Source organism: Heloderma suspectum, chromosome 4 (genome assembly GCF_057233095.1).
Source record: "Heloderma suspectum isolate Gila_16-S chromosome 4, 16-S_ref, whole genome shotgun sequence".
Taxonomy (NCBI): Eukaryota; Metazoa; Chordata; class Lepidosauria; order Squamata; family Helodermatidae; genus Heloderma; species Heloderma suspectum.
Window position 1 is genome coordinate 145775024 of NC_139461.1, and position 19751 is coordinate 145794774.

The 19751-nt window shown below is 44.2% G+C and overlaps 1 protein-coding gene across 1 annotated transcript in view; it reads left to right on the top strand.

Annotated features, from left to right (window-relative positions):
• PSD2 (pleckstrin and Sec7 domain containing 2) overlaps positions 1-19751 on the top strand; it is an 86558-nt gene that overhangs the window by 16614 nt on the left and 50193 nt on the right. The window contains exons 4-8 of the mRNA XM_084848167.1: positions 4987-5067; positions 8355-8467; positions 13755-13813; positions 16264-16353; positions 18059-18102. Of these exons, the coding sequence (XP_084704293.1) occupies positions 4987-5067; positions 8355-8467; positions 13755-13813; positions 16264-16353; positions 18059-18102 (387 nt within the window). The remainder of the gene's footprint in view (positions 1-4986; positions 5068-8354; positions 8468-13754; positions 13814-16263; positions 16354-18058; positions 18103-19751) is intronic.

Genomic DNA, 19751 nt, shown 5'->3' on the forward strand with positions numbered 1-19751 from the left:
ACCTTAGTCTCATTTGAAGGGAAAGAACAACCCCCTGCTCAGTGCAGGAAGCCTGATTCCCAGGCCCATCCAACTACTGACCGGGGGCGACCCCACTTAGCATCTGAGATCAGACAAGCACGCGCAGGAAAATAGCACAGCGCTCGAGTGTGAACCGAGCTTGTGCATTCAATGAAGCACTGCAATGGGGAAAATGGGTGAGTGTGAATAATCACATTTTAATGTGAGAGCATTTAACCCGACGGGACACTGAATTCATTGTGATGGCGGGCGGAATGTAGTTCAGCCCCAAGTCTGCCTCCTGAGGAATCTGTATAATGACCAAGTAGCAACGGTAAGAACAGGCCATGGAACAATGGACTGGTTTAAGATTGGGAAAGGAGTATGGCAGGGTTGTATACTCTCGCCCTACCTATTCCACCTGTATGCAGAATACATCATGCGACGTGCTGGGCTTGATCAAGCCAAGGCTGGAGTTAAAATCGCTGGAAGAAACATTAACAATCTCAGATATGCAGATGATACCACTTTGATGGCTGAAAGCGAGGAGGAGCTGAGGAACCTCATGACGAAGGTGAAAGAAGAAAGTGCAAAAGCTGGGTTGCAGTTAAACCTAAAAAAAACCCAAGCTTATGGCAACCAGCTTGATTGATAACTGGTGAATAGAGGGAGAAAACGTGGAGGCAGTGACAGACTTTGTCTTTCTAGGCGCAAAGATTACCGCAGACGCTGACTGCAGCCAGGAAATCAGAAGACATTTACTTCTTGGGAGGACAGCAATGACAAATCTTGATAAAATAGTTAAGAGCAGAGACATCACACTGACAACATAGGTCTGCATAGTTAAAGCAATGGTATTCCCTGTAGTAACCTATGGCTGCGAGAGCTGGACCCTAAGGAAGGCTGAGCGAAGGAAGATAGATGCTTTTGAACTGTGGTGCTGGAGGAAAATTCTGAAAGTGCCTTGGACTGCAAGAAGATCAAACCAGTCCATACTCCAGGAAATAAAGCCAAACTGCTCACTTGAGGGGATGATATTAAAGGCACAACTGAAGAACTTTGGCCACATAATGAGAAGACAGGATACCCTGGAGAAGATGCTGATGTTAGGGAAAGTGGAAGGCAAAAGGAAGAGGGGCCGACCTTGGGCAAGATGGATGGATGATATTTTGGAGTGATGGACTCGACCTTGGGGGAGTTGGGGGCAGCGACAGCCGACAGGAAGCTCTGGTCTGGTGTGGGCTGGTCCATGAAGTCACAAAGAGTTGGAAGCGACTGCACGAATAAACAACAACAGTGGGCTCTCCCACACTGGAGGCATTCAAGACAAGGCTGGACAGCCGTTTGTCAGGGATGCTCTGACTTGGATTCCTGCATTGAGCAGGGGGTTGGACTCGACAGTCTTATAGGCACCTTCCAACCCTACTATTCTATGATTCTATGATTGTAAGTACTTCTTCACACATGACATAGTTAAACTATGGAATTCACTACCACAAGACATAGTGATGGCCACCAATTTGGATGGGTTTAAATGGGGGTTAGGAAAATTCTTGGAGGAAAAGGCTATCAGTGGCTACTAGTCTTGGTGGTTATGTGCTACCTCCAATATCAGAGGCAGTGAGCCTGTGTACACCAATTGCTGTGGAACATGGGTGAGAGGGTGCTCTGTTGTGCTCATGCCCTGCTTGTGGGTTCCTGGTCGACAGCTGGTTGGCCACCATGTGAACAGAATGCTGGACTAGATGGATCCTTGGTCTGATCCAGCAGGGCTCTTCTTATGTTCTTATGTGCTGGCTACTAAGTAGAGAGTCAGAGGTTCTAGTCCCTGTCCCACCATATCAACATTTGTACTTAAATGTAGTTCATCTGGGTCAAACTATGCATTGTGCTGAATATGTATTGTGCAGCTCCTTATTTGTTTTTTTCTTACTCAAAAGTAAGCCCAGGCAGCCCCCACCCTAGTTTGGTTTGGGCCACAGCATATGGTAGAGGAGGTTAAATCTTTCCTGCCCCAGCTAACCCCACCCCCCGAATCACCCCCACCCCATGTGGCAGTTAGAAATAATAAGATGTTGCTATCTGCAGTCGCTGCGTGTGGGATTCGGATGTGGGGGGAGGGCACAGCTGGGGAGGGGAGAATAACACCTCCCTCCCCACATACTATGGTCCTGATCCAAATCAGGGCCCCCACGCTTATGTTTGAGTAAAGAAAAAGCACACAGGGTTGAATGCTAGGCCCCATTGAAATCAATGTGAAAAGTTAATCGTGATTTAACCTCAGTTCCATTGATTTCAGTGGGAACTAAGCGCAATTTACTTAGTCTGGATCCAACCAATAGGGAGCTACATGCTATGTATTTAATGTAACATGTAGTTTGACATGTTTCAATGTCTTTGTTGGACAAGGAAAAAAAATCTTGAACCAGTGGTTTTCCCCCTGTAAAGAAGGTTAAGTTGTGTAAACATGCCAACATTTTTATTTGAACTATATAAATACAGATATCCACAAACTTTCTCTGACAATGGTATCTATACTGAATTTGGTACATTTAGATATTCATGTGGACCACTGAAAAAGTCACCATAGACCACCAGTTGAAAACCAATGTCTTAAACCAAATAGGCCAGTTTGACACATCCATATAATATAGAACACGTATTCCATTAAAAAGGGGACATACGGATTTAAAGTCCCAGGTCCTGAACAGCATGAAAATAGCTTTCTTTCATACTCCCTAAAGACACACTGGCCTCATTTGCAGAAAATGGCATGCAGTAATGGGGAAACGTGGCAGCTTTTTCCTGGCAATATATTCCTCTTTTGTTTTAATATAAAATTTATTGAAACATTTTTGTTAGATTAAAAGACAAACGAACCTAAAGCAGTACTACTACCTTACCTCCCTGGGTATCCCACAGACTTCCCATGGCCAAAACCAGCAATAAGAATTGAAAGTGAATAAAAGATGGCAGGGGCGGGGGGATACTTTTTCTTTTTCCTAGGTGCAGAACTTGACATTTATCCCTATTAAATTTCATTCTGTTGTTTTCTGCCCAGCGCTCCAGTGTTGTTATCCAGTCTCCTGACATTACTTTTTTTTTTTAGGGAAATGCAGTGGGGGGTTGAGGGGGGGCAATGAAGCTGACTGTAAAGACGGGGATTAATTGCTTTCTAACTCATGGGAAAATAGGAGGACTCTGGTGTGTGTGTGTGTGTGTGGGGGGGGACTTTCATCTCAAAAGCAGCCTGAATGGAAAGTGCTAATCACTACTCCCCCAGTACCACCACTGCAATGAACTTCTCACCCACTTTGCATTTCCCTAAAAAACCCCAAACCATGTATAGTTTTAGCCTCAGGGATGGTAAAGAGTGCTTTAAAGTGTTGCAATTTAAACTTTCACCACCGCTGCTCCATCCCTTCTGGTCACTTTCTGTCAATGGTTAATTTGGTTTTCCAGCCAAAACTCTCTCTTACACAAAACACAGGTTGGGCCACAGCAGGGGTCAGTCTCTGCCCCCTCTCAGACTCTCTTCCAGCATAAATCCAGCATGGCTGCACACACGCTCCACTGGTGTACATGAAGCAGCCACATATATATTGGAGTCAATGGACACTTCCAAAAAAAAAAAGCCATGGGGAGGGGAGATGGAATTTTAAAGGGGAAATGAGTGGGGGAGAGTTTAACCCCCCCTCCCTGAGCACCGTTTTCCTGATCTAAATCAGGGCTGCACACACTTACACAAGTGTAAGGAAAACTATCACAGATAGCTACGATACGCATGATTAGTAGAACGTTTACTTTGGCCCTAAAAGAGATAAGACTTTGGCCCTAAAAATACCAAACTTCATTGAGAAATATATCAAGGACAAATTATGAAGAATACTGCTGCCTTTGGAAGTGAGTGGAGGGTTGCTTTATGTGACTAACAGTGCAATGCTATCCATGTGTACCCAGAAGTAAGGTCCACCGTATTCAGTGGAGCTTTCTCTCAGGAAAGTGTGCGTAGGATTGCAACTGACATCTTAAAATATATAATTGTCTTCATTTTTATTAAGCCTTTGAGGGTTCAAATACACATTATGTGCAAAAGGAAGTCTAGGGAAGCCAAACCATCTGTTTCCTTCCTATAAAGCAGCTTTGGAAGGGATGATTTAGTGTGGGAAATCAGTGAAGAGACAATTGCTTAACCCTTTCCAAACCCACCACATGATTTGCATAACCAGCAAACAATTTGCACAATACATAGCAGATTGGGCTGGTTGCATTAGGAGAAGTGGAATATTTCATCTCTACCCTCTGTAAACCAGCTCCCATCCTGTAACTCATCAGAAATTATTTTCGCTACCCCTACCTTCCACTGTTGCCATCTGGAGAAGGAAGAGGTTAAGATATCAACAGAGTTAAGAAATGGCTTACAAGAAGTCTCATGCAATGCTGGACGAACAGATAACCATGACTGAGAAGGAGGGAGGTCACCTTGCTCTGTAGCAGAGGCATCTCTCTTTCTTGTGATTATTGAGCCCAGTTAATGACTTGGTTTACACATAATGAGATGCCACCATGGGTGAATTTCCAAATGGGGCTTCTTGTTGCAGCAGCGGCCACCATATTGAATATTCAGGGTGTGGCAGGGGCGCGCCATAGCTTCTCATGACGTGCTGACTCTGCAAGGGTAGGTTGTTGAAGTGATTGACAAGCCACTGACATCCCTAAACAACCAATGGGTTCTGGGTGGCTTGTTCTCATTACATGTCTTAGTTCCAGTAGGGGGGCTTAAGCTCTACTGTTGAAACCAATGGGACTTAAAGGTGCTTAATGTTGGTCCAGTCACATCCAGTCCGGGGTGAGGTGGGGGCAAGAGGGTGTGTTAGCTCTTGCATCTACTGTGTGAGCACAAACTTATGTTCAGTTGGCTGTCAAATGTGATTCTATTGTGGAGAGTATGCACAGACAGACTGATTGTTACCTCTCTGATTACAGTAATGAATTTAGCAAATTGGTAGCAGAAGAATACCTCCGTTTCTTTGACTTCACTGGGCTGGCCTTGGATAAAGCACTCAGGTGAGCTGCAAGGGCAGGGATCTCAAACACATGAGTGATAGGTAAGGCCCCACACTTTCAATTTCTGCTAGTTATCACCAATTAATTTCAGACTTTTCTGGCATTGTGCAAAGATCAAACACTTTCACCTTGTTTATATGTCTCTCTTATGTCTGGATCCCTCTTTATTTACATGTGATTCCTTTACACCCTGCTTTATATCAGCTTATCAGCTGTGTTGGAGGTTATCAGACTTAAAAGGACTGGCAATTAGGATGGGGGAAAGTTGTTATATTTATGTGTAGTCATAATTTTGATGCTAGTACTGCTCAGCTGCAAGGAGTGTGCTTGTGTTCAGTATAAAGTTGAAGTCTGAAACGTTTGGTGGTTCAGCAGAAGTCGTAGTGGTGGTTCACACGTTGCCTCATTGAAACGACTATTCTCAGTGGCCAGATAGCCTGCTCCACACTTCCCCATTGTTTCCTGGGACCTGTGCTCACAAGCAGGTACTGAGGGTGCTTCCAGATGGACAGCTCTTAGCAGTGCCAATCAAAAGTCATTGTGCAGCTATTTGTCTTTTCCTCCTTAATGGATTTTTAGTGGAAAGGACAAAAGTGGAAGAAGTGGTGATCACAATGTCATCTGGACCCACATAAAATTCCATGAGTGAGGTAGGAGGGTTGCATGATAACAGCCTTGTCTGGAAGCATTCTCAGTCTCACAAGCAGGTAGTTAGTGCCAAAAACATTTTAAGAACTCCGAGTGACTTCAAAGGACCAATCACCAAGTCCTCAGGAAGGCATTTTTTTTAAAAAAATTAAAAATAATATCAGAGGTCTCAAACAATTAGAAGAAATAATTCATTAAAACATTGGTTGGGCTCAAAATCAGTTGATTAATACTAGAAACCTCAGAGTGAGTGAATAATACCAAAGGGAAAAAATGCAAGTATGAATCAGTGTGGTAGGTTGTAAACAAGTGAATATGGTAGATAAGGTCAGACTAAATCTTCTTACAACACTTAGAAGTATCCAGTACGAATATTATTTTCACTTCCCTTATCTCCTCATACTTTCCCTTATGTGCCTCACTTTGCACTGTACTTTGCGTGAATTGGCAGCAGCTTTTCCTTTAAAGCAGGGAAACCCAGAAGCACAGCCCTGCCACTGACCTTCCCTTTTCTCACCCTACCACTTCCCAACTGGAGCCAGGACTCCATTCCTGCGGGCAGCTCAGGTGAGAGCATAGCCAGCTGACAAGAGCAGGTTGGACCTATTCCTGCCTCATTGTGACCGCCGCCCCCTCCCACCTTTAAAAGACAGCTAAGCCACTTCCCATGGAAAAGCAATGGAGGAAGGGGTGCTTTACCCCTTACGGCCCCCATGAAGTTCGAAATGCAGGTTTACTGTTGGAAACGTATGTCTGGATCTCTGTGGGGTGAAAAGCAGTGGAGTGGGGGAGGAAGTCCCAGGGGAAAAGCTGTGGACACGGGTGGGAGGGGGAAGCACCATTTTCCCTCCCCATCTCTCTTGGAAATAGCTCCTTCCTCAAGTGGCTTTTCTGTCTGGAAAAAAAAGCTGTCTGGGTTCACTGAATGTTTATCCAGTAGCACTTAGAACCTTAGTTTCAGATTTCTAGTCCTTACATTTAAAACATCCTGCCTGTTTAGGCTGAGCACATTTCTTCTTCAGTCTTGACTGATTCTCTTCTGATTTTTCTCTGCTCTGCACACGTTCCTCTTATATGCTTCCCCTCCTGCTATGTGCTTTATTGGGTGTTTGGTCCAAATTGCTAATTTCTGTATACTTAGACATCATCTACTAGGATCATACATTGCCCTGCTGAAATAGGGGATGAGAGCATTCCTATAACTGGAGAGGTAGCTATAAAAAGGGGTCTAGAAGAGCATTTCCATGCTCGATTGGCACAGTGGGGGAAACACACAAGTTTGAAATATTTTTGAAATTGCTGTGTTGGGTTGTCATTGAAATTGCTTGGGAGCTTCAGCTGGCCACAGTGCAACCACCCTCATAGGCACAAGTTCTTGGGAACATATCATACCAGCACTCTGACAGTGCTTCCCTGTTGTCTTCCAGATATGATTCAAGATGGTGGCTTTGAAACACTTTAAAGAGCTTAGGCCCAATTTACTGTGGAGACATCTCCTCTCACATGTCCCATTGCAATTTCTACGTTCCGCCAAGGGTCCTGCCTTAATTATCTGATTAGTGCAACAGGTCAGGATGCAAGGGCATGAAGAGGAACACCTCCCACTGAAGACGCTCTGAAGTACAACTCTAGCCATAGGTAGCATCTGATGTTGCCCATGCACCAGCAGGACCCACCACCAGCACAACCAGGAGCTAGCGGTTCTTAAAGCAACCAGTAATGAGTGGAAGTGCTCGTTTCTGGAACAGGTCATATCAGTGGAGCTGGCAGATGGGAGCTCTGTTGACCTGTCCTGATCTGGAAGCAAGTGTTTCCGCTCATTTCCAGGGTTACTTTAGAAAGCACTAAGTTCGTGTGGTGCCAGCATTGGGTCCCACTGGTGCAACAGAATGAGTGGCAGCGCAGCACAGTATTGAGTACTGCCCATATTCCAGACATGTTGTAAGACCTTCCTGTTGGAGCTAGCTTTGGTCCATAGGAACACAAGAAGCCGCCTTATACCAGGTCAGGTTACTTGTCCATCTGGCCCTCTATTGTCTACTCTGCCTGGCAGGGGCTCTCCAGTACCTCAGGAAGAGGTTTTCCCCATCAGCTACTACCTGATCCTTTTAACTGGAGATGCTGCCAGGGATTGAAGCTGGGAGTTGTACTAGTTGTCACTGGCAATATTCCAGATGTAATCTCATAAGTATCCATGGCATTCATGGAACAAGCCACAGGATGTTCTGAATAGCAATAAAAACATTAGCTGGAGGGAAGGGGAAATGGTACACTATTGAAGCAAGTGACCTGCATTCTCCAAACAGCTCAATAACATGAGGATGTTTTTAAGGAAAGGTGTGTGGAAGCTGAGAAGAACAGAGTAATTGCTGTACACTTTAGAGCTAGACATTCTAGTGAGGCTTGGACCTGTAGTAGCCCTTCCATGTTTTATACAGCACCAAGCATAGTGCTGGCATTCTCTATTACATAGTTAGTTCATTACTAATTAATGGTTAATAACTAGTAAATTTTGATTTATAATTCAGAAACCCCAGAGGAATTTGGCATCTCATAATCTATGGTTAGCAACATTTTGCCTGGAATAATATCTCTTGTTTGCTTGCTTGCTTGCTTTAATGGTCACTTTCTATGTCTAGAACATTCCTAAAAGCTTTCCCGCTGATGGGGGAGACACAGGAACGGGAACGCGTCCTCATCCACTTCTCACACAGATACTGCCACTGCAATCCAGAAGAGACCACATCCGAAGGTAACACCATCTTATGTTCACCACAAAGGACTCATATCTCTCCATGCCCATAATTCTAGCTTCTTAAGAGTCTTGCCAGAGAAACATTCCACAAACATTACCTTGGAAAATGTACAGGTGTTTGTGAAAGTGAATCTGAAGAACAAAAGATTCCTGTCAACTCTGGATGAGAAAAATGAGAGAGGAGAGGGGGACATGATCTAAAAAGGGCTTGCCTTCTTCCACGGTACACAAAGACTGTTTGAACTGATGGTTCAGCTGTTTCTTCAGATCCCTCTATCATCACCAAACTTATTTGGTTCTCCTCCTACTCCTATTACCAGAGATGGACATTACAACTGGTGAACTGGTACTTAAGTGCTAAGATTTTTCTTTTTCCTCCCAATGAGTTTGATGAATCACTGTGAGTCCCAAAATAATACCTAACAGCAGCAGAGCTAGATCTTCAAGTGTGAGTCTGTTTCAGTCATACTTTAAGAAGGGGACAGCGGTCCAATGTAATGCACCAAAGGGCTGTGGGGGGCGGGGGGGGGATGACCACAGCACCTGCTGATCTCCCCTCTTCTGCTGCTCTCCCTCAGTGCTGTGATCCTAGGCAGGCTCACGGCCAATATCGACGGGGGTGGGGGGAGAGGGGGGCAGCTGTGACGGAAAGATCGCAGAAGTATGAGTGCCAGACAAGGGCAGGGGGACCATTTAGCATTTCTCATCTGCTCACCCCGTTGGCGCTTCAGATGTCATCACAGCAGGCTCGTGATTGAAGACATGAGTCTGACACCATCCCATGTAGTCCAGGCCTAAGCATCACACTGGTCACAAGTATCAGGAAGGAATTTTCAAATTGGCTGATGACTCTGGGAGAGTTTTCATACTCTGCCATAGCATGGTTTGACCTGGAGATTTTCATACATGAAGCAAAATGACACATGTCCTCTCACAAGATGGCATACAGAAATGGAAAGGGGAGAAAGGAAATCTGAAACCTCTGGATCCCTCTGGAAGCTGCCACCCAGACTATCACATCATGTTGAGGCCACATTACTCCTTGGGATAGGTGGTAAATGTGAAACAGACTGACTTACAATAACCATGCAATGTAGTCCATTTTTTCACAGGCTGCAACTCAGTTGAATCCATGGCAGAGATCTAAAAACTGATGCAGAGGAGTTCACTCAGGGAAGTGAGCAAAACTCCAGAGTAAACGTTTTATATATGGGGCATTTCAGAGAGGACTCTCTGTCTGTCTGTCTGTCTGTCTGTCTGTCTGTCTGTCTCTCTCTCTCTCACACACACACACACACACACACAGCATCCCTCCTCTTCCTCATGCACACACACACAGAAACCTTTGCACACACTCATCCAGCAGACTGTCAGGGTTGCCTCTGAGCATATAGAGTGTCAGAGTAGCTCAGATTCTGAGGAAGAGCTGCAAAATGTGGAGGAGGAACTATCCCAGGCTCCAGAGGCACAGCTGCATGGAGAGCCCCCCCCCCTTTCACACATCCCCAGGAGTGATAGTGAACAGGGGGAGGCGAGGGAAGAACAACCTGAACTTTTAGACGCAAGACGCAGATGCAAGCACAAGCGCGAAGTCACAGGGGCAGAGCTTGTGCGCTCTGCCCAATGGGCTCAGCGTCAACAACTGCTCTAGAAGTGTCACGGGAGAGGAGGAGATCTCCCCCTCCCACCCCTTATGTTAAGAGAGCTTGCTGCCTCAGAGATCAACTTTCGTAGTTTCCCTTTGAACTCCCAGAAGGCTGTTTCTTTTGTAGTCTGTGAGTCTCTAGCAGTTTGCATCTCTATGCCTCATTAGGGTAAATAGAATTAAAGCCTTGGAAATGCAGCCTCTGGTCTGAGTGTTGATTTGGCTCTTACAGTTCTCAGCCGGGCAAAAGGGGAATCCTGACACAGACATGCTGTCTCTCATACACATGCTGGCCCTTCCTCCCCATCTACTGGCTTTTGAAGGTCAATGTGCTAGCAACCATGTTACTTCTAAGAAGAAGGCTCCATCCTGGAATATTCCTTCTGCTGATCAGAAGTATTTGCCAATAACCTCCTCATCCATGGCTGTGTTTCCCTGACAATGGAAGGAGAAGTGAATGGAGGAGTACCGGATTTTTTAAAAAGGAGCTTTGCTGCACTTTGGTCCATGCAGGGCTCCACGAGCAGGTTCTCTGCACTAGTAAAAATCATAGAACATACTTCCTGGTGGGGGTGGGGGTGAACATCATCTGAAGGGCAGGGGCTGCTCAACCAGTAAGAGAGGCTCCTCCCCCTCTCTCCCCCTTTCTCCTTTCCCCTGAAAGTCCAGATGCACCTGGATTTCAGGAGCAAGCCTCATTGAGCGCAGTGGGAGTTACTTCTGAGGAGACACTAATTGGTTTGTACAGAGATGGGAAGCACAGGAAACACCCCTTAACCAGGGTCACGGAGAAAGGCACACCCCTGGGCAGGGCTAGCATAACCAATGCGGGGGTTGGGGCACACAGCAACTATACCAGGGAAAACCTAATTTAAGGAAAAGAACCGGACTTTAAGCAGTCTCAGGAAATCTGGTTTTTCCCTGATAAGCCCCAGGGTGGCTGCTGGATGGCCACGACATCATGTATTCCTAACGACCTCCAAACGCATCCAGCTTGGAGTAAATCGCTAGTGGAAACACCCCACAGGTCACACTGGATTACAGCTCACACTGATCACTTTTAGGCGAAAACAACTCTCTTAACTAGTTTATTTCTTCCAATGCACAGGAGTGCCAGTATAGTTAAGAAGCTGGAGGGTTCCCGCCCTACTCCCCAGCATTCTATTATCATAAAGCTTGAAAATTATATTAATTATAAAACAAATAAGGGAATTTGTCTGCATTAAACTTGGCATAATGGATTTACATTGTGAGGTATATAATCAGACTAAACTTCAGAAATATCAGATGAAGAATGGCTGGTAGTTGTTTACATATTTTGCTGTGCTTAGCTGCACTTTAACGACTTAAAGTATTTAGGGAATGTGCTTTAAACTGTGCCATTTCAATCGAGGGGGATCTGTGTAAATTCTGATGTGGGCACAATGGGAGCTATTTCTGAATAGACACACATATGCTTGTGCTGGGAAAGTGCGGGGACACAGGGATGGGAAACCAGCCCCCTTTCTAACCACAGGATCTCTGTAACAAAGGTGTGAAGTAGTTACTTCCTAAGGCAATAAACCAAGCCATGGAATCACAGGTTCGGTAAAATGCTTTACAGGCTTCAGGGAATCAGTGCTTTCAACTCTGTATTCAGTTCAGGGGGATCTCTGTAAGTTCTGATGTGGGCATTCAGAGGGCAAGCCTCATTCAGCACAATGGGAGTTACTTCTGAGGAGACACTTAACTGTACTTTAAAGTGCAGTTAAATGCAATCTCAAGGCTCTGATTCTCCATTTTTGGTTTATTGCCTTAGGAAGTAACTACTTCACAGCTTTGTTATAGAGATCCTGTGCAGTATCAGTTTGGTTAGAAAGGGGGCTAGTTTCCCATGCCTGTGTTCTCTCCCGACCCTTTCCCAGCATAAGCATATGTGTGTCTACTCAGAAGTAACTCCCATTGTGCTCAGTGAGGCTTGCCCTCTGAATGCCCAGATCAGGATTTACAGAGATCCCTGTGGATTGAAGTTTAAAGCCTGTAAAGCAGTTCACCAAACCTGGGATTCTCCATGGCTTGGTTTATTGTCTTAGGAAGTAACTACTTCACACCTTCCTTATAGAGTTCCTCCAGTTAGAAAGAGGGCTGGTTTCCCATCCCTGTGTGCCCCCGTCATTCCCAGCACAAGCATATGTGTGTCTACTCGGAGGTAACTCACCTTGTGCTCAGTGAGGCTTACTCCTGAAATGCAGGTGCACCTGGAGCTTCAGGGGAAAGGAGAAAAGGCGGGAGAGGGGGGAAGCCTCTCTTATTGGTTGAACAGCCCCTGCCAGTCAGATGATGTTCACTCCAACCCCCACCCCCACCCCCACCCGGAAGTACGTTCTGTGAAGCAATTTTTTTTACTGTGCAGAGTACTTGCTCGTGGAGCCCTGCATGGACCAAAGCACAGCAAAGCTGATTCCTTTTAAAAACTCCAGTACTCCTCCATTTGCTTCTCCTTCTGTTGTCGTGGAGACACGGTCTTGGTTACAATCTCACCTCTACCTGAACTCACTGGGTGACCTTGGGGAAATCACTGCTCTAGTTTGCCTTCTCCACTTCATCTGCAATGAGGCAATACTAATAATACTGGGCTGGCCCACAAAAGAGGGCTGTTGTGTAGACTGCTGAGATACAGGATGTGAGAATCATCTGGAACCCTTAAAATGTGCTTTATGATGCTGCTTTTTGTATTAATCAAATCCTAAGAAAAGACCAGAAGGTTTCTGAGAATAATGTAAAGTGGCCACTACAAAGGTGGGGTAGTGGCTAGAGTGATGGACTGGGAGCCGGGAAATCCGGGTTCTAGTCTCCACTCGGCCATGGAAGCTCACTGGGTGACTTTGGGCCAGTCACAGACTCTCAGCCCAACCTACCTCACAGGGTTGTTGTGAGGATAAAATGGAGAGGAGGAGGGTAATGTAAGCCACTTGGGGTTCCTTCCAAGAGGAAAAAAGGTGGGATATAAATGCAATAAATAATAAATAAAAATAAAAAGGAGAAATGCATCACCCCCAAAGAGGTCAGAGATTTGCATAAAATTTGCATATATATATAGATAAAAATTAAAAATAATTATTGTAATTTAAATAGAAATACAACACATCTCACTATAGTGGGGGAGACCAGGACCAGATTATCTGAGTGCCTGCTCAGTCTTCTGTCCAGGTGGTAGCTATAGATGGGCAACTTCGAGGCCCTTTCTCTCTCTTCTCATGGTTCTTTACCTTTAAATTGGACTTGGGCTGGACAGCCCTTCAAACAGAAGGTACCTGAGGACAGTCCTTCAAATAGAGGACTGTTCCCTGTAAAGTAGAACAGTCCTCTATAGGACACACGGCCACCCTATAATGCCACCTGGTCAATAAACATATTTTATTCCAATAAAAAGTTATTGCGATTAGCAATGATTGGCAGGGAGATCCTTACAGAACTAGAAAAATATCTGAACTGGGGGCCCAATTCAGCTAAGCTTATCTGCATACTTCTCAAATTCTGTTCTTGGATCTTGGAATGCTTCCCTGCCCCATGAGCTAAGCAGAGAAGAACCACAATATTTTGAATATGTCTGTTTGTATGTATCATTTTAAAGCATGTTAAATTCCTTATTTCTTCCAGATGGCATTCATACTCTTACCTGTGCCCTGATGTTGCTCAACACTGATCTTCATGGACATGTAAGTATGGCTAGCAGAAAACATGTACTTTACTCTTGCCTTTCGAAAGATTTGATGCTACCTGGGAAAGCTAGAATGGGTTGGAAAGGAGTATTATGGAAGAAGTGGGCAGTGGGAGGGGGCATTCAAGCTTTAAATTTTTCAGTTTTAAAAATTTGCATCCCTCTTCCATTTTTCTGAAAATAGTCAAACTTTCTGTGGTTTGAGAAAAGATAGAAGAAACACGGGGAAAATACGGGATAACTCTTACTAGGATGATCTCATAATGTGGATGCCCTGTAAAAAGCAACAGAGCAAAGCATTGCAATTCTGCACTGCATGCCGTAGTGTAGAAACATCCTCAGTTGTGAAAATCAGCAATTTCAGTCTGAACTGAAAAAGTACAATCACAAAACAGGTTTACTACCTAATCTGCTGTGAGAACTAGGCCTAAGTTACTATGGAGAATGATGTCTCACAAACATACCTATCTGGAAGAAGCTTGGACAAGAAACTTTTGAGTTTGCAAATTCTTCTGTGAGTGAAGTGGTGTGGAAAGTAGTAGAGTGAACTCCCTAGGAGTAAGCCTTTTGGAAGGCTTCTCTGAGCTGTAACTTTCAATGGCACATGTTACATTAATTTCTTCTTTCCTTTCTTCTCATTTCTCTTTCTCTCCTGCTCCTGGAACTTCTGTTTTTGCTGTTTGATCCCTTTCTCAGGTGGTAAGTGCAATCACTAGTACATTTCTATACATTTGTGGCCTTTGGCATTTCTTTGTGTGCATAACATATGTTTTTTGTGTTATCATTAAAGCAATGTCTCTCAAAGTGGCATACTTTTCAAAACAGAAATGTGTGGAGCTTGTGTGTTTTCCTAAACTTTGTTCGTCAAGCTCACTTGAAATTAATAGTCGTCCATCCCATAACCTTTAAAGTTGATCAAAGGGCTGCCCCCAGATATTTCATTGCCTGAGACAAAGCAGCAAATCTCCCCCAACTGCCTCAAATAAAGGTGTATAGTACCCAAGGCTCACCGAGTTATTTTGGCACCCAAGGCAGAAAATCTCCCAAGTGCCTCGCCCTGGGAGTAAAAATACAATAACAATAATTTTAAGGTCAATTCTATGTATGTTTTAGACAGAAAAAAAGTCTTTTAAAGTTTGCTGACATTGCAAACACACAGCACACAGCAATTGCCTTGGTGGCCTGACTGCCATTTTGTATCCTCCACAATGCCCCAGACCTAGTGTCATTTCAGGGCATTGTGAGCTGGAGGGGTGTGTGTGTGTGGCAGCTGCTACCAAAACTGGTGGAAATATTCAGAGAAAATTTTGTAAAGTTGCCTTCTTTTTTTCTATGTTCTTTGTTCACAGCCTACATCTCCCCCTCCAATGTGTTTCCATATATGATATTATTTAGAATATTTATCTGGATGTTTTTAATATAATTATTAATGAATAAAGACATAGAGGGAGTGTCAGTGCCAGTCAGTCTCAATAATAGTGGGCTAGATGGAACAATAATATAACCCTGTAAGGCAACTTCCTATGTTTGCTCCCAGAATGTCATAACCTTCCCTGTATCCCTCTATTTCACCATGTTCCATAACATTTAAAGGGTGGTGTCAGATGTGCTGGGACTTGTTTGCTTTATATTCTTCTCATATTTAATAAGCCATAGCTGGTTCCCCTGTTCTTGGTACATCTAACACTGTGGGACCCATGATTGCTTCTGTGCCACTCCCAGCAACATCCACATCTTCTGATCGCTTGATTCGGTTGCATTGTATGCTTACATGCCATGCTAGTGATGCTTGTCCCAGTGAGGGGTGTGTTGCTAGGGTAGTACATAAACTACCCAGTCCCCCTCCCTCAACCACAAGGGTGGGAGATGCTACCAGGAATACCGCAGAGCAGCTGTGGGTGGCGTGGCTGCTCTCTGCAACCTCTAAACAGGGCCTATCGTTAAGAATTAGCAGCCTGAAACTGCACAAGATACCCACTGAGTCAGTGTTTATTTTTAGTATTCTGGTCTTTAACAGTTAAGATCTCAGAAGCCCATAATGCAACTGTCACACAACACACGCATTTCAAATAGATCTCATGGAAAGAAGCAGTGAGAGAGGACAGTAGGGAAACAACTTCCCAGTTCCTTAAAAAGGCCTGCAGGTGGGCTTGGTTTTGTAGCCCGGGTGCCCACAGTAGAATGACTTATACATTTCATATCCACATGCTAACACGGATAGCCTGATCCAGTCAAAGCCTGGCACTTATCTAATAGATGAATTTTGCTTTTCTTTCTTTTTTGTTTTTGTTTTGTGCTGCTGTACTTTGGGCGTGATCTGCTGCAAATAAAGATTCTATTTGAGAAATGTTTGCTTCGGTTATCTGCATATTTATGTCTTACATATAGCGTTTAAAACAGTCTGATGAAAAAGTAAGGCATCCAGTGACCCACTCTTCTGCATTACAGAATATTGGGAAAAAGATGTCCTGCCAACAATTCATGGCGAATCTGGATGGACTGAATGATGGGAAGGATTTTACAAAGGATGTGTTAAAGGTAATGGAAAAAAAGAGAGAGGGTGGGTGGTTCACTATCGCTGCTGGAAACACAGTTGTACTGGGGCACTGAATATGCATGTAGAAAGAATGAGTTATGGATGCCATCCTATCTTTTGCTCATATGCCTCTGCTGTGATTATAAACACCCATCACATCCATTCTTAGAGATGATTTATGTCTTACATATAGACATATAGACATATTACATATAGACATATAGGCATCCAAGAAAGCACACATGGACATGGTACAGCCTTCCTGGAGCTGCACCACTTTTAGGTCGCAGATATAGGACTGCAGAATTGAATGTTCCTTCATATCCAAACTCCTGCCTGTAGAAAGCTAGCATGACAAGGATAAGGGTTCTCCTAGCCTAGCCTTTTGCCTGATGTGCCAGTTTTCTGTGAACAGGAAGTTACTTACATGGGAGCAATCAAATACGGAGTCCCCCACTGAATTCTGATGCAGTACAAGACCAGGAGGGGAAATGGCCACATAAGAACAGAATCTGACTATTCCTAGAGTTGGCACACAGTATCAGAATGGAATAAAACTTGTCATCTGAGCTCCCACTTATGTGACCTCTCCAATGAAATGCTATTTCCCAACACCAGTTTGTGGTGTAGTTGCTATGCAGTGATAATCTTTTAACTGCTATACATTCAAGATGGGCCTGGTATGACTCCTACTCTCTCAGCACCATGTGTGCTTTTTCTTTTCCCTCCCTGGCAGCCTCCTGCAGGCTGTTCCTCCCACTTGCACACTTTTTCCTTCAATGGATGGAGATCTGAAAGCAAGTAGGGAGGGGTTGATTATTCATATATGGCAATTTACCACAATACAAATCTCTCTGCACACAGGAGGAGATGCTCATCCCATGGCCCATATTTCTAAGACAATAGAGTCCCAAAAGTCTAATCCTATTTCAAGTCATGTGGAATTGCCTAATATGGTATACCACTATTACCATGCATGTACATCAAATTGATATCTTACAGATTTGGTTAATTACAAAGAATAATAGCTCATTTAAACTAGCTTCTGTTATTTGGAACATTGTATTTCTTTTATTTGTAGTGTTGGATTTCCTAAAACTAGAGCTGTGAAGACAAAAAGATTTCCAAGTATTCATGCATTCTTAAAATGATAACTGAAAACCAAAATATCTACAGGAATGGCCAAGCCAAAAACACCAAAAAAAGAAAGAAATACCTATTTATTTTTCATATAATTTGATTAAAGATGGAGATGGGCAAGCTCTTTAAAACTACTTCCTATGCAGAGCCAGCCCTGCCAGAGAGAGACAGCTGTTTCAGGCAGCAGGTGCTTAGGGGCAGGGAGTAGCAGCAAGGGGTTGCAGGATCGAGCTCTGTGTGCCGTGCAGTTTCCCGTACTACCTACAAAGCTAGCCTGCTGCTCTCAGGTGCAATGGAGGGGGCTGCCGTATTGCTAGTGTTGAAGTAATTTTTAACTCTCGGCCTGGTTGGCTTTTGCACATGGAGTGTGGGAAGACACCATCTTGTCCTTCACCTCAAGCAGCAAAATATTTTGGGCCAGCCCTAATAAACAAATAACAGAAGATTGTTGTGTGAGAACACTTTATCAAATAAGCAAGTTTAATAATGGTTCGTCTGGACACAATCCACAGATGGGAATCATATTCTGAGCACATGCTAAGAGCTGATACTGTGTTATTGTTTCAGGCCCTGTATAACTCAATAAAAAATGAAAAGCTAGAATGGGCTATGTAAGTATTTTAATATATGTGTATATATATATATATATAAATTATAAGCTGATGGGTAGAACTGTCTTTATAAAAGATATTAACATTTGATGGATTTTGTCCCAGACAGAAAAAGTATCTGAAATCCAGATCTTGAATGATATGAGGAAAACAATTTAAGCTGTTGTTAGAATCACTGCCTTTTATAGTAAATATTCAGTTATAAAAACCCCTGCCAGTTTAAGACCAGAGTTAAGCCCATTTATTTGTTTGTTTATTTTATTGTATTTTTATCCTACTCCTCAGCCAAAAAAGGCTCCTGGAGTGGCTTACAATGAACAAGAAGACAGTCCCTGCCCGCAGGCTTACAATCTAAAAAAGACACGACACACAAGGAAAAGGCAATTGGGAGGGAAGAGGGAGAAAAAAGAATTAGGTAGACTGTCAGCAGGGCTGGTGGGAGGGGCAGTCCAACTGGAGCAGGCCCTGATGTTCCCTTTGCCTGCTCCCTTGCTCCTTCTTCTTCCCCATCTCATGTGGGCTCAAGCTCCACAAAGCCAAGAAATTGGAAGCTAAGGCTGATGCCCTATCAAACATGCCCCATGATCAGTGAAGATGTTATGCAATGTCACAAATTGTGCTTGCTTACAACTTACCCTTCATGCACCCACACTTTTCCTAGTTCTTTCAGGCCTGAATCCGGGGGGGGGGGGATGGAGTGCCTGGGACCAGCAATGATGCCCCACATTGTGCTGGCCCTGTATTGGTTTATGAAACATCGGAACATTACTATATTGTTAGAGGAATCCTCCTGTGATTGATTGACCCGTGCTGGTTTGTTGCTTGTTGTTGCTGTTGTTGTTCAGTCGTGTCCGACTCTTCGTGACCCCGTGGACCATAGCACACCAGGCCTTCCTGTCCTGCGCTCTCTCCCGGAGTGTGCTCAAGTCCATATTCATTGCATCAGTGATGCTATCTAGCCATCTCATCCTCTGCCGTCCCCTTCTCCTTTTGCCTTCAGTCTTTCCCAGCATCAGGGTCTTTTCCAGAGAGTTTTCTCTTCGCATTAGGTGGCCAAAATATTTGAGCTTCAGCTTCAGTATCTGTCCTTCCAAGGAGCTTGTTGCTTGTAAGCAAGCACAATAGTTATGGTATTATTCCAATTAAGCTGAGCCAAAACTAAAGAGACCTGGGACCTTGTCAGGCTGCAGCCTGGAAATGAGCTTCAGAGGCTCAGTAATGCTCTCCTCAAAGGAGAGGCAAACAATATTGAGCCCCCAAATTGCAGAAAAAACTTTCCCCTCCCTCCTCCCCACTAGCCAGCTGATTGGGGGCAACCATCAACCATTTTGCTGCTGTGGTTTTCAGGAGTGAGTTGCTATTTGGTCAACACTATCCATTTTGGGGGCTGCAGCCTCTTTAAATCTGCCCATTGAAATCAATTCATATTAGCATAGCACATGAGCTTGGAAATAAAATGACCTATTTCCCACTGTTTTGAGGAAGTTGTTTGGCTCACACATCCCTAACAAAAACATTTCATCCCCCACCCCCCCGCATTCCTTTTCTGACACTTGCCTCCCTTCTCTGGCAATTTTTTCTGCACTTCTCTTGACCTTTTCAACGGCAATGGGACTATATCCAGTGAGCATCCAAGTGGCTCCCTAGAG